Source organism: Monodelphis domestica, chromosome 5 (genome assembly GCF_027887165.1).
Source record: "Monodelphis domestica isolate mMonDom1 chromosome 5, mMonDom1.pri, whole genome shotgun sequence".
NCBI classification, from domain to species: domain Eukaryota; kingdom Metazoa; phylum Chordata; class Mammalia; order Didelphimorphia; family Didelphidae; genus Monodelphis; species Monodelphis domestica.
This window is the reverse complement of record NC_077231.1, coordinates 260,731,715-260,746,880: the sequence shown is the minus strand read 5'-3', so window position 1 is coordinate 260,746,880 and position 15,166 is coordinate 260,731,715. Positions and strand designations below refer to the sequence as shown.

General features: G+C 35.2%; 1 protein-coding gene across 5 annotated transcripts in view; it reads right to left on the bottom strand.

The window, feature by feature from the left end:
- ARHGAP21 (Rho GTPase activating protein 21) overlaps positions 1 to 15,166 on the bottom strand; it is a 197,793-nt gene that overhangs the window by 46,931 nt on the left and 135,696 nt on the right. For 4 of the 5 annotated variants that reach the window (XR_008912422.1, XM_001376252.4, XM_007504864.3 and 1 more), the window contains 2 exons: positions 9,058 to 9,087; positions 5,964 to 7,848 (listed from right to left, as the gene is read on the bottom strand). Coding sequence is in view for 4 of the 5 variants with exons in the window: in XM_001376252.4 (XP_001376289.2) it covers positions 5,964 to 7,848; positions 9,058 to 9,087 (1,915 nt within the window). In the remaining variant the exon portion in view is untranslated. The remainder of the gene's footprint in view (positions 1 to 5,963; positions 7,849 to 9,057; positions 9,088 to 15,166) is intronic. The other variant, XM_007504865.3, reaches the window with a different exon arrangement.

Genomic DNA, 15,166 nt, shown 5'->3' with positions numbered 1-15,166 from the left:
TGAAATATAGAAGATAGCAGTCAGATTTATATTGAAGAGAGAGCAAAGAAAGAGAGGCTGGTGACTAAGCTAGCCATTAGCCTAGGCTAAACAACAAAAGTCAACAGTGACAGTCTGCCTGCCAGACAAGGGGGACTTTCTGGGGTTCAACTACCAGTCAAGTCTTGAGGAGTAAATTCCACTATTTCCCAGAAGTCACTTAAAACATTGGTCCTGTCATCCTTAACCTAACCTTACCCAGGGATACCTCTCTTGTGGGTTGAGTGGGAGAAAATTACAAAGACTGTCTCTCAGCAGAGGGGGTACCTCTCTCCTTTTACCTCACCAGCCTTCATATTACTTCTATCTCCTCAACTCCTCCATTCCCTGTTACAAAACCCTACCAGTATTCCCTGTACCTTATCAAATACCTTCATTCTTGCATTGTTAAATGATCAATTGGAGAGATTTGTCTCCCAAATGATCATCAGGGGTGATTGTGAAGAATGGATTAACTCCACCCCACTTATTCTTTAGATTTTAGCCACCAGGAATGTATACTTAAGGATTAAGGGGGGCGGGGCAAAGGGGGGGGGTCCTATGACCCACATGTGCTAGCAAGTGATAAATCAAAACCAACTGACTTCCCCCTGGGCAGTCCAATGCAAAGTTAAAGCCACCATTGGTACATGTAAAGGTGGACCAAAGCCATAGGAAGTGATGCAAAGAACTCTCTTTAAATTTGGTGGTAACTTCCTGTGAGGGGCTCCGCCTTTGAACTTGGCCTTGGAGGAGCCTGTCAGGCTTGAGACCTCAGATTGCTTCCCTCTGGAGTGACATGTGGATGAGTGAAAAGGGCTGACTCCCATTTCCTTGGCTTTCCTGAAGGCAACAGCCTTGGGAGAGATTCCTAGTCTCAGAGGAGGCCTCATGGCTGGAAGCCTTGTTTAATTAATCTTCTGTGCCCCCACCCCCTCTTTGCTGGGGCCTCTGAAGCCCTGCCTGGTTCAGACCAGGTCAGAGTAGCTATCTTTTTCGCTCTCGGGCTCTCATTTTCCTTACTTTCTTTCTCTCTAATTTGTAAATAAAACTACCATAAAAGTCATTCTGACTTGAGTAATTCATTTGAATTTAATAATTAAATTCTTGGTGACCATACTCTTAAATATTCAGTCCAACCAAAATTTTACCCTTTACAATTAATGATGAAAAACTGAAGCATTTTTGTGAATCATAAACATATTAATTTGACAATTTTACATTTGATTTATTATCCTGAATATTCTAATACTTACTTTTGAAATCTGTGATTATTCAAACCAATGATTTTTTTTAACTAAAGACTATGTGGTATTTTGCATGATGAGGATATGAATTCAAGTCAAAAAGCACACTTTTGACTTGAAATAAAAACTAATAAAAATTAGGCTTTTTATCTATTATGCTATCAGTGCCATAACTTCAAATGGATAATAGGTCTAAGAGAGTCTATTTTAATCAATCAGTAAATATTTGTAAAATGCCAAGCATTGTGCCAAATGCTAGGGTAAAAAGGAGCTATAACTTTTAAGCAAAAAAGTCAAGGATGTTTAAAAATCATAACTCTTCATTCAGTGTGGTTTAAAAGCCATTCAAAAAACATAAAATTTTGTCAAAGTGGATTATAAAAAATCATTCTACTATTTATATGACCAATATTCTTAAGGAAATATGGTAAACAATTCCAAAAGAAAGAAATCTTAAATTCTATCTCATTTTCCATTTCCACGACACTATAATTCTGCACAGTATTTAAGTGCTGCTTATTCTAGAACAAGGTATAGATATCTAATCAATGTAACCATAATCACATAGAATGGTAGAGTACAAAGTGGGATATTCAAAAGCAGTAGAATATAATGATGCCAATTTATGCTAATTGGAGTAGCTTTTGAGATACACAAAACTACAAAGACAAATTAGGCAACTAGGATTGCTTAATTTGGAAATTCTCACAGAATCAGAGAATTGAAGAGCTAGAAGTAACCCCAGTGACCATTTAGTCCCCACTAAAATACATTTCATAATTTCTGGGCATGTCTTCTTGTCAACAAGTTTTTCCTAATGCTAAGCCTCAAAGTAATCAAGACAAGTTAACTACTTAACAAATAACTCAGAATCTCTAGTTGCCTGAGCACTCCTGATTTTATGGCACCTCTAAGAGCTTACTTCTCTCATAGTAAAAAAGGTTCTTTGAGAACTTCTGGATCTTTCTTGGTATTTAGGAAGGAAAACTCAAAGCATAACTGTTCCTCTTTTTATGACTGAACTATTACTAAGCCATTTTTAGTATTTTAATAAGATCACACCGATCTCCAAAAGATCCAACTGAAGGCTCTACATACAGTTTAAAATTACAAAACAAATGACCTCTCTGTAAAATTAAGATTAGGCTACACAAAAACTTCCCAAACTGCATTTTATGGAGTCCTTGTATTTTGCATACTATGAATGAGTTCTATGAGAGAAAAGCAATTTCAAAATCATGTCCCTTATAAATTATTAACATGTTAAATTACATATAAAAATTTATCAAATAATATCTCTTTCCATGTGATCATAAGACTTAGTTTCTCTAATTTTCTTCAATCTTATTTTTATTCTAAGAGTATATATCTATCCATTAACACATTTCAAGGCCTAAAATGGTTCCATGGTCAGTTAAGAAATCCTTTACTAGATGGGGAATGAGGCCATGGACAGAAACACAATGGGATGATGTTGTTCAGTTGTGTCTGACTATTAGCCAAGGTGACTTGGCCAGAGTCACACAGTATCTAAGGCCAAATTTGAACTCAGGAAGGTGATTCTTCCTGACTTAAGGCCCAGCTCAGCCACCTAGTTGACCAGGTTCCCCCCACCCGGACAACAGTTGCTTACATTTTTTGTACCCAATAAATACAAATTCAATTTATATTCCTCTTTGAGTATATAATTAAGGTCTCACTAACTGCCCAGATATTAAATTGATATACTTATTGATTGAAAATGGTTCCCACTTTGATATTTCCTTAGAACAAATATACACATATAGACCACATATTCAATAGGGCATAAAAGTATAATTACAATATAGAAACAGCTTAATATTTTAAAATATTTACATGAAAATATTAAAAAGACCCTGAATTAAAGTTAATCTAATTTTAGGACTATTCATAGAGATCTTTTTATGGAACCTAATTTGCATTTTATTTTACTTTTATAAATATATCATTTATTTTCTCACATGTTATATATGTAGCATTATCAACTCAGCTATACTTTACATACTTTAGTAGGGGCAAACCCACCTCCCTTTAACAGAAGGCATCATAGCACTGGGTACTAGTTATGGTGAGAATATGATTCAATAATTAACATTTTATGCTGTTTTACTTCAACACTTATTTTGTTTTAAATTGAAACACCAGCCATCAATTATGTCCAAGGAAAGCAATTAGATAAGAAATATTAAAAGAAATATCACCTTCCATTATCTTATTCATAAAATACTTATCTTGACCTTCAAGAGCTATACTTATTATATTTAATTTACATATGATAGCTCTAAGTATATCCATTAGACCACCGCTTTTATAATTTTACCCTTTGAAAACACATTTATCCCACATTAAATTAATTCACTAAACATTCACTGAGTTATCTATATACAATATGCACTCATTCACTATCATCTCTATCAATTTATCAACAAGCATTTCTTAAGTACTTCCTATGTGCCAGACACTGTGGGGAAACAAAAAACACAAACAAACAAACAAACAACAACCAAAAAAAAAACAACTCCTCAAGGAGCTTCTGCTTCCTGGAGAGGTGGATCACATCACTCTGCCAAACAAGAACATTGGTGCTTCCATTTTGTCTTGGGATGAAATACAAACTCCACTGGCAGCTAACATCCTTTACCACCCGATTCCAGCTGAATTTTCCATTACTCTTTCTCAGGTGCTCTGTGTTATACCCAATCCCCCATCTCCCACTTTGGTGCCTTTGCACAGATCATTCTCCATGTCTAGAATGTTCCCCTCCTTCTCTTCTTGGAACCTAGATCTATTCAAATGCCACCTTCAAAAAGCCCTTCCCAATACCCCTCAATTGTTAGTGTTCTGTTATTCCCTAAAATCACCTTTTATTTATTTCTGTTCTGTATTTATTTTGTGTCAAAACTAGAAAATAAGCTTCTGTTTAGCAGCTGTTTCACTTCTGTCTTTTTACTCCCAGTACCTGGCATTTCCTGGCATACAACAAGCACTTCATAAATGCTTGTTCATTGATTCAAATCATCAACATATAATACAAAGTAATGGCTTTCATGTTATTCTATATTGTTGTTTATCATTTATCTTTTCTAAATTAAACTAAAGTTGAGAACTAAAATTCCTTGCATATAGGAATTATATTTACTTTGTATTCATCACATGGCCTAGCAGAGACACTTGGACATCATATGCTTGATAGATTTTAACACAGTTCCTATTCCTTAAGCAAGTTTCCCAAATTTATTGTAAGATTTGTCAAAGTACAAAAAACTCTTTGTGGAATGTGGCTAGGATTTTCATGGTATATCTCATATATCTTTTAAGAAGCATCACTCCTCAAGGATTAGGATTACCATGAGGGCAGGGATCTTGTCTTATTTATTTTTATATTTCACCAATGCCTAACATTGTTTTGTACTGGTAGCAAACAATATATTTAAAATTAATTGAATCCAAGCTTTAAAAGTTAGAGCAATATGATAAATATGAATATAATATGAAAGAGCTTTGAAAAGAAATTTAAGGTATCACTGCAACAATGTGGGATTATTTCAGGTAAGTCAGAATTTGAGAATTTAATTTGGAGAGCTACTTACATCAACTTTATATACATTATAACCATAGCTATTGAAGTCCAGAAAAGAAAGTTCTTGCCTCCAATGTACTTGAAACTGTCCAAGGTTTGATACCAGAAACAAGTAGGATTTTTATCAATAAAAACACAATAAAGAAGAAGCATTGCCATTTCCTTTGCTACCACTACCACACCCTAGAGAACATGAGGTCTTTCCATTTGACTTACAGCTGAAATCACTTACATGTACTGTGTCTGCTAGTAGAATATAAGCACCTAGAGAGCAGGGATTGCCTCACCATTCTATTTATATCCCCAGCCACTAGCACAGTGCTCTTTAAAAACAGTAAGCACTTAATAAATACTTATTTCTTCCTTCCTTCCCAAAGGAAAAGAAGCTTATTTCACAATGTAAAACTATATTGTTAAGCTCATGTAAAAAAGGAAATAGAAGTTAACATAATTTTAGATAACAGCGAAAGATAAGAATTTGTAAAAGTAGGAAGAAAAATCTAAAAATTTTTAGAATATATATGAAGGAAAGCAAAAGGTTCTATAGTCTGTGGATCAGAAGTTGTAGATTGTATGTTCTAACTACCTGTTGACAGAATTACAAAGATATATATATATATAGTGGAAGAGGCATGAAAGAAAGAGAGGATTTGCAGGACAAGCCAGGCATGCAGACTAAGCTGGGGACCTGATCTGCAAAATCAAAGTGAAGATTCCAAACGGAATGTTCCCAGGAGGAGGCAATTGAAGCTGGCCAGGGGGAGGAACTGATTCTTGCTCTCTGGGGGTGACTGACCAAGAGAGAAACCTCTTCTCTGGTTTCCTGATCAAAAGAGACTGGCTTTTCCTGACCTAGTTCCTCACAGATTAACCATTTTATTACTATATATATATGTATATAGAGACAGACAGACAGACAGACAGACAGACAGACAGACAGACAGATAGATAGATAATAGATAGATAGATAGAGATATACAGTCCCAATTTCTTACCTTGAATATCTTCCTAGAATCCTGAAAGATTTGGAATATTAGCCAAAAGAGGTCATGAGACCCATTGATTTTAGTAGAGGGTATTTAAACCAGAGAGCTCACCTATAAATGGAATGGAGGCCAGGGAATCACCAGGCGGGCTGGAACTTGATGCTTTCCTTTCCTCGATTCTCTTTATATGGACCTCTCGGCGTGCATCATTAGGCAACCAGCAGGTAGTGTCCGAGCCAGTCTCCTGGTCATTTACAGCCAGGATGTATGACTGGTGCCTCAAAGGTTGTGGTGTCTGGCGCCCAGATGGAGGTTTTTCTCTCAGGACCACTGTTTCTTTGTTATCTAGGGAACCTGAAAGTTGAATTTCAGTTTCCTGTGAATTTTGTTTGGCAGCTAGTTCTAAATCATCAGCAGGAGGAGAACTGTCACTCATCTGAAGGGCAAGCTTGGCAGAAGCTGCCGATGGAGAGGGGGTCTTCCCACTATCTACCATGTGGTCTGGAGCACTCTCAGCTCTTAGTCTTGATTGCTGATTTAACAGATTGCTTGAATGTAGGTGATTTACTGGTCTTTGGTCTTTGATAGAAACAATCAAGTTCTGGTTAATTGATGGTTTTGCTACATATGTAGAAGGAGATTTCAAAGAGTTACTTCTGACTTTTACCAGAGGAGACCTGTCTTGTGAAATAGCTCGAGGTAATGATGTTCCATAAGCATTTTGAAAATTCCTATTTGACTGCAGAGTTTTTAAATCCGGTGAAACTTTCTGAAACTGAGAACCAGATCCTATTCCTCTACCACTCACTCGTCTACCATCTGAATTTAAAATGCTGGGAGCCACAGTAAAATTTGAATTTCGAAGAGACTTATGAAAGTCTTGTTGCCTAGATCTCTCATAGATCCCTCGCCGATCATCCTGTTCTGTAAATCCTGTCCACTTATAAGTCTGTTTTCTCTCTCCATTCAAATCAGATACAAGGCTCTCTGAATTGGCCTTTTCTGATGCATCACCCTGCCCCCCAAGATAATCCCATGAGCATGTTCTGTGGCTCTGAAAACTAACAGTTGGGGAAGTGAGCGCCCCCTGAGATGCGCTTCTTGGCCAATACTTCATCAGCACAGGATCCTCCAGTCTTTCCTGGGACACGCTACGCTGCCGGATCTGAACAGGCTGAGGGGCTCTATCATGAGAGGTGCTTCTTCGGCGCGACTGCCACGGAGTACGACTTGATACCACCTGGCTGTAATCTGTTGTGCTCTGAGAAGCTGCTCTTAAACTATCTAATCTTTCTTGAATTGTCCTGCACCCCATGTGTAATCGTCTATTATCTATATATTCCTTGTAGGTTTTATAGTTTTTCCAGTCTATATGCTGATGGGAATTTGGAGAATAATGATTAGTAGAAACGGGGGGAGTATCTGCTGCTTGAGGCCTACTGCTTGAGATTCCTTCTGAATGGCCACCATAGCTTCCAGATTTCATGGAAATTCCAGAGGGATCTATTGATCTTGACCCTGGAGTCTGATGAATTAAATGGGGAGTGGGAGCTGAAGAGGATGGTGATAGAGTCCTTGATGGTGTTTTGAAAGAGGTCTGTTCATTGACGCCATACCTTATTTCTTCAGTTCTGTGTGATGGGCCTGTAAGGTTATTTCTCCCAGATGACAAATCTACAGCCTTCTCAGAAGGCACAATGACAGTCCTTACAGTTTCATTACAAACACACACTGCTGTATTGGACTTTGCAACATCTGGTGGTGACGGAGGCACTTGTACTTCCATTCTGTAGGCCCTGCCAGGTTGGGTTGGTCCTGATGTACTGACCAGCTGTTTGCTCAGTGAAGAGTCAGGAGGAGCTACTTCCACGGGTTGTGCCCTCCCCGAAGAGGAGGGAGTAAGCCGGGGATAGCAAATGGGTGGGGGTTCAGGAATATTATGGGCATTGCCACTATAAGCTTCATTGCCTTTCAAGTAGGCATCTTGAGAATATGCCTGTGAATGAATAAAAAGAGGGTGTTATCTAAAAATCCTTAAGAACAGCAATACTTTCTAGTTTTGACATTCACTTCAACATAAACATAAGACCACATTAGTTAATGACACAAATTTAGGGGAAAGGTCAGTTCAGAAACCAAGTGAATAATAATAGAAATGGGTATTAATGATTCCCTTTTCCAACATCTTGATAAATACATCAAAATCTTTCCCCTTCCTTATTTGCTACAAACTGCTTCTAAAATTCCCCCATTTTGTGCTTTGGGGATTCTGACTGCTTAAATGGCTTCAAAATAAATCCCATAAGTCAGAATCCTTTTTACCCCTACCAGATACAAGAAAATTAAAATATTAAAAATTCTAGTTATCTTAATATATTTTCAATGAGTAAGATTTCTGAAGTAATAACTAATATCCATTATCTAATTTCACAAAATGATGCTATTCTATATGTTTTCACATTTAGTATATTGTAAAAACATACAGAACTTCTCAAACTCAAATAATTCAAGTTAGTAAATTATTTCACATCTTATGATGAACATGATAACATGATAATACTTTGTAAATTTCATTCATCTCCCTATCTTATAGAGGTATAACTACTAATAATAATCATGCATTCTAAATAATTTTTCCAATAATCTATGACATTATTTAGAAAAGGTACTTATAAAAACAACTTTATAATACTTAAAATGGAAATAGAAACTCACAACACAGAGCTAGCCAATACAATAAAAGCTTATGCTTAGCATTTGCTTAGGATTTGATACAAATAGGTTTAACATTACATTTCCTGCTCTAATCATAACAAAATTAATTCAGAACCAATGTGTCTTGGCATTTTCATTTAGGCATGTTGTCAAGCTGAAATGCAGTCATAAACATAAAAGCCCAGAACAGGGGTGGGGGGAAGGGGAGGCACGGGGGCGAGGCACTCAAAAACCAGATGCAATAAATACTATATTGAACACTAGTTACATTTAGGAAATGAAACAAAACAAAACAAAACAAAATTAAAGAAAAGGTAAGCATCACAAGCACATATTGCACATTAGCAAGGTTAACCATAAGAAGGGATTTCTGTGAACAAACATCTAGTTCAGTAACTTGCAGGTTTAATAGACTATTATGACAAATCTAGTGGGAAAAAAAACAAACATGCCTTACAAATAAAGGAAATGGCTACTGTGCATTTCTTACCAGTGCTGTGACATCCTTTGTAAACTGTAGCTGGCAGAAAATAGGAAAACATAGTAAAAGCTGCTTACTGATACAAAGACAGAATTATGTTGTCATATTGGTGCTGGAAACAGCAAGCTAAAAATACATGTAGGCTGATTTCTCTGGAAGGTTCCAACTGAAGCAAAGGGGCAGTGGAGCACCAAACCCTTCAGCATTCCTGTGAACATATGTATCTCCAGCTTCTATTCACTTCTTGCTTGATTTCTCTACCATTGCAGAAAGTACAGCACATCTTGGCCAGGAATCCCTGACACATATCTGCCTTCCGCAGGCTCTGTGCTCTGCTAATGTGCTACAAAGCTTCCCTCCCACTAGGGCAACATTGCTGTCTCTCATCTCCCCGGAGCTTCTGCCGTTTCTGCTTCCAGATGACGAAATGAATGCTCTATTCTGCATTTAAAATAGTGCCACCATCTCTAGATAAATCTGAGCATAGGCAGGAGCTGTCAGCTGACTACAGCTGCTCTTATACTATATATCTGAAATGGGAGAGATGATAATTCTGAGGAAATAACCTCCTCTTGTGATACATTTCATCAGATATATTTCATTCAGGAAATAGAAGTCCAAAATATCACTACAGTGCATCTCAATAAACGAGTCTTCCTTCTATGATAGGCTATGAAAATAACTAAGATTATCTCCAAATTAAACCTAATGTGGCAAAAACTAAGGAACAGCTCATTCATAAAACAGTAAGAAATCCAAATGACATGTGTTTAAAAATAAATCTTGGCCATGCAACAATGTTAGATAAAATTATTTAAGATTTTACAATTTTAAAAAGGCACAATAATGTTGACTTAGTCTAGGCCCACATTAAATTATTTTACATTAGCTTATATGATATGATACATGTGATAATTTACAAATACTAATTAATCACATTTTTTCAAACTGGAGAAAATATTAAAGCTGATTTACCTAGAACAGAGATGATCATTAAAATCACTTTAAACACAAGATTTACGAGCTGTTATTTACTAAGTATTAAAGAGGTTAGTCAGGACCCCTGAGAAGAACATCTAGACAAGCCATTGTATGTCACTCCTCAACCCATATATGTGGCCTTCAACCTGGGCATAGAGCACCAGGGTCATCAGAACTGGCCCATATCTACTGATGGGGCCAGCAAAGAGGAAATTTAAGATCTTACCACAGATAACTGAAGGCATCAAATGGGCAGTACCAAAATAAAACAGAACTAGGGTAACTTAACATCCTTAAATTATCTTGTTTTTTTCTAGAATTGTTCTAAGTGAACTGTTCATTTACAGGAAAAAAAAAAGTAAGATTTTCTGCTATTAGTTTTAGATAGCATTTAACAGAAAAAAATAAATAGCTCAGACTATTCAACCAATGGTAAGGTAATTTTAAAAATCATTTTTCCAATTTAGCATTTTATACCCTCTTTCTACTCCCTCTCTGAAATTTTCTTTATCATTTAAATTCAATAAGTGCTAATGGCCATATTTTAAAAACTAAAACCTTAATAATAAAAGTGTAGTAATAACTCCTTACTTAAATCACATTTGTAAGGTTTTACTATGGCGGGGGATAAAACCCAAACAATATCTATCATATCAAGCAGTTAAAGACTGTCAACTGAAATCTCCATCTGGAAATTTGTTAAAGACTGGCTAATTGAATATAATATTAAATAAGGATAAAGATCAATAGTAACTGACTAAAATTGTACATCAAATAAAATAGACTTATTTCTTTGTAAACAATTGTTTAAAGAAAAACAATCAGTCTTGACTAATGTGAAAGGTTGGTGGGGGAAAAAAAGCAAAAAGTTGTAATTATTCCTCTACTTTAAAAGGTTTCTCCATATATCTTATATCAAAGTAAAATAGTTAAATAAAACTAATAAATGATCTCATCTGAAAGTTCATGTGATATTTCACATCTGTAGCATTCCTCAACATGTTTTTTAATTAAGAGAAATATATTTTCTTTCTTCCGCTCTCACCCCACTGAGAGGAAAAACCCAAAATTTCTTTTAATAAATATGCATAGTCAAGCAAAACATATTCCTTCAATGGTACTACCAAACACAAATGTATGTCACATTCCACACTCTAAGTCCATCTCCTCCCTGGAATGAATAGGTGAATTTATCATTGGTCTTCTGCAATGAACAGTCACAGTACTACTACTGGTGGTAGTTCTCACACTTTTAGGCATCTTATTTAAAACACCTAAGTAATGTTGAGCAACTGATACTGTTTTACAAGATAAGAAAGAAACTTTCACAATTCTCACATTTAGTCTTTTCTAAGTTAAGACTGTTGACAAAACTTTCTAAACCAATCTCTCCCTAATCTGATCTCTCTTGGCATCTTGTATTTTTCTTAGTCACTTATACATTACCCATTTTATATGTTACCTGTCTCAAATCCCCTGCTAGGGCAAAAATCCAATTTATTAATTCTTTCAGCTCTCCATTCATTTAATTAGGTAACATACACATACTAGGCTCTTTATAAGTGATAATAGAATTAATAAGCCTAATTTGATTTCCATTGTCTCTTTAGGTATATTCTGCAACATTTCAACTGACTAGTCAAAAACTTTCAAGAAGATATGTCTTACAAACAAATGAAAATTTAAATTCAAATTATGTTTCTCAATTTAAATAATGTATAGTCCTTATTTTAAAAGTAAAACAAATGCATTTACAAATATTTAATGGGAAAGAGGCTTTATTAAGTCAATGTGTTCATCAAAAGAATAAGCTCTGACACTGATATGATTTTATAAAAATTCTGAATATTAGCACAAAAGGAGTTCACAACAAAGATAATGATTTAAAAAACACATCGATCACTAAGCATTTACCATAAAAATTGTCTGAGTCAATTGAGACCTAATTTATTAGAGAGGACATAGAAAGGACATTTCAATCATATAATGGGATCTAATTCACAACTGCCAACATATATGAGTAAAAAGAGTATTCATACACCTTATATACTTTCCTAATAGTTTAAAAAGCAACACTAGTAATAAAGTTAAATATATTTAAATTTCATAACAAAGCTGAAAACAAAGCAATACATAGCTCAATAAAATTAATACTTAACTCTCCCTTAGTTTAAAGAAAAGAGAGTTCTTTAAAAAAAGGTGTCCTCTATAGAAACCAGAATAATTGTACTTCTCCCTGAGTTTTTTAAACACTGTCCCAAAAATTTTCCACAGTTCCCTTCTCTAAACACAATCAATAAATTCAGCAGCCTATTGTTAAGTCAAAATTTGTAGCTCTAGCTCATCAATATTCATTTTAAAAAGTAATTGTTGAGGCAATCCTTTCAGACTCAGAAGATTCCATCTTCCATTCCCTGTTATCTAAATAGAACTATAATAGTCCACATAGCCCATCATAGTTCATTAGTTGGCTTACTGGTCATTTTACCCATATACAGAGGGGTAAAAATAATAATAAATGTTTTCTTCCATTGTCCTCCATTTACTATGACATTTCTTGCCGTGTACTCATCATTATATCTCCCCATTTTTATGCCTTGTAGAATCCTTTGCTTCCTTCAAAGCCCTTCCTGATTTCCTATCAGTTAGGGCCCTCTTCCCCAACTACTTATTTATTTTGTATTTATTCTGTATATATTTATATATACATGTTGTCTCCCCCCAGGGGAAAAATTTCTTTGGGAGACAGAATGATTATTTATTTTATATGTCCCCATTTGTACCTATTTATCTAGCACTATGCCTAGCACAGAGTAGACACTAAAATGCTTTTTGACTGATAACTATATTTATATTTTGAGATAATTAAACTTTGTATTCTATGTTTTTTCTAAAGTTTTCAGGTCCATTCACATTTATACTGCACCCATCTTCTGATGAAACTTTTCCTTCAGTTAACAACCTTTACTATGGTCACTAGATTGCTAATACTTTTTTTTTTAGCCCTTACCTTCCATCTTGGAGTCAATACTGTGTATTGGTTCCAAGGCAGAAGAGTGGTAAGGGCTAGGCAGTGGGGGTCAAGTGACTTGCCCAGAGTCACACAGCTGGGGAGTGTCTGAGGTCACATTTGAACCTAGGACCTCCCATCTCTAGGCCTGGCTCTCAATACACTGAGCTACCCAGCTGCCCCCTGCTAATACTTTTAAATGAAGACCTGAATCCCCAGTTTAAACATTTAACACATAAGATATTTTAGGGCAGTTTTAGGACCACGTGAAAAATCCTAACAGATGCCTTCATTAATGATTCAAACTTAGAAAAACAGCTGCTCAAAAGCAATTTGGGAGCCAGGCCTAGAGACAGGGTATCCTGGGTTAAAATCTGGCCTCAGACACTTCTTAGCTGGGTGACTGGCCAAATCACTTAGCCTCCCTCATTGCCTAGCTCTAACTGCTCTTCTGCCTTGGAACCAATACACAGTAGCTATGCTGAGACAGAAGGTAAAGGTTTTGAAAAAGCACAATTTGGGAAGAGAGGTTTGGGGAGAAGAACAGCTCAGACTTTTGATTTCACTGACATGTGGGAACTTAAGATGAAGACAATCTCTTTGCCAATGCAGATAGACTAATTGTGTAAATCTAACTGAGGGAAGTAAGAAGTTAAGTTGCATGCATCACTATGGTCACCAGGGATTACTGACTCTAAGTATGTTTCTCATTATGCCAGGATACCTCTCTAAAAGAAAAATATTTGTAATATTTTTTATTATTAAAGAATATCAGAAATTTCATTTAATGTTTATAGAATGTATCATCTCTATGCAAAATCTAGTTCTGGACAATTTATACAAAATGTGAATTACAACATGTTTTTTCTTACACTACTCAGACCTCCTCAATACGTTAGAATAGATTCAATTGAACATGAATGTGGGATTTAAAAATGGAATTTTCTTTTTAGCATTTTTAAACAGATGTCTTTAATAGAAATAGCTCAACACCATTTCTGCAAAATTGAAGACTATTTAAGACAAATTATTTCTATATGACACTACTATAGATTATATTTTTAAATGATTACTTTGTCTCACAGTTCTAAATTGTGACACTAAAACTACAAATGAAACTGTCTTAATCACATTATTTTTGGGTAAGAAATAGCCTTAATATGCATATACTAATGAGTATTTATGATACCTTCAGGTTCAAGTAATTTAAACTGATTAAATTTTCCTTTCTTTTTTCAATATTTTTAATTTGTTTTTTCCTTGTATTTATTTAATAAAATTGAATGAGAAAAATTGATCAACATTCTCCCCCACTTAAATCACACTATTAATTAAATTATTCCATCTACAACCCTAAAAAATTTGTTGATCTTTGTCAATCAGAATGATATATTAGTAATTTTTTACTTTTCTTAAGTCTAATGCAAGGTACCATGTCCTGACATAGACATGATCACCTCTAAAAATGAGAAGAAATTTCAGTCTGTGACATTCATTGGTCTATTTAAACTTCAGATTATGAGTGGGGATCCAAGAAGTGCCTTCTTTACTCTGACCAATTTTTTCTTTCATAACATTTGGTCTCCACAGCTGTAGGCTTGATTGAACATTCTTGAGCATCATGAAGTGTGTGGGAAGTGGACTTGCGAGTATACTATGTACCTGTGCCTGGGAAAATGTTACATGTTGTGGACAATTGGAAATCTTCCTATTATAAGTTCTCAAATGGAATCATGTACCTGGGAAAACAGTGGCAGAGGAAGGTTTTGGGAGTCTCCATAAGATTTTAAGTGAGTCCTATTCTCCAGTCAGAGAATTAGGTTCACTATTAATTAAATCAGAATGTTACAGGCATTTTATTTTTCTAAGTTATTATTTTTCTAAGTTAAGCTTATCTAATTAATGGGAAAAGAACTGTTTTTGGAGTCAAAGGACCTAGATTCTAATCCTGACTCTCTAATACTATCAGTTTTGATCTTGGGTAAATTGCTTAATCCATTTTTAAAGCTATGATTCTATTACTTTCTTGAACTTCAATTTCCTCAACTACAAAATAAAGTGTTAGACCTTTGAAATTTACCTTGAAGTTCTGTATCTCAATTTTTTTTATTACTATTGTCTCTTATA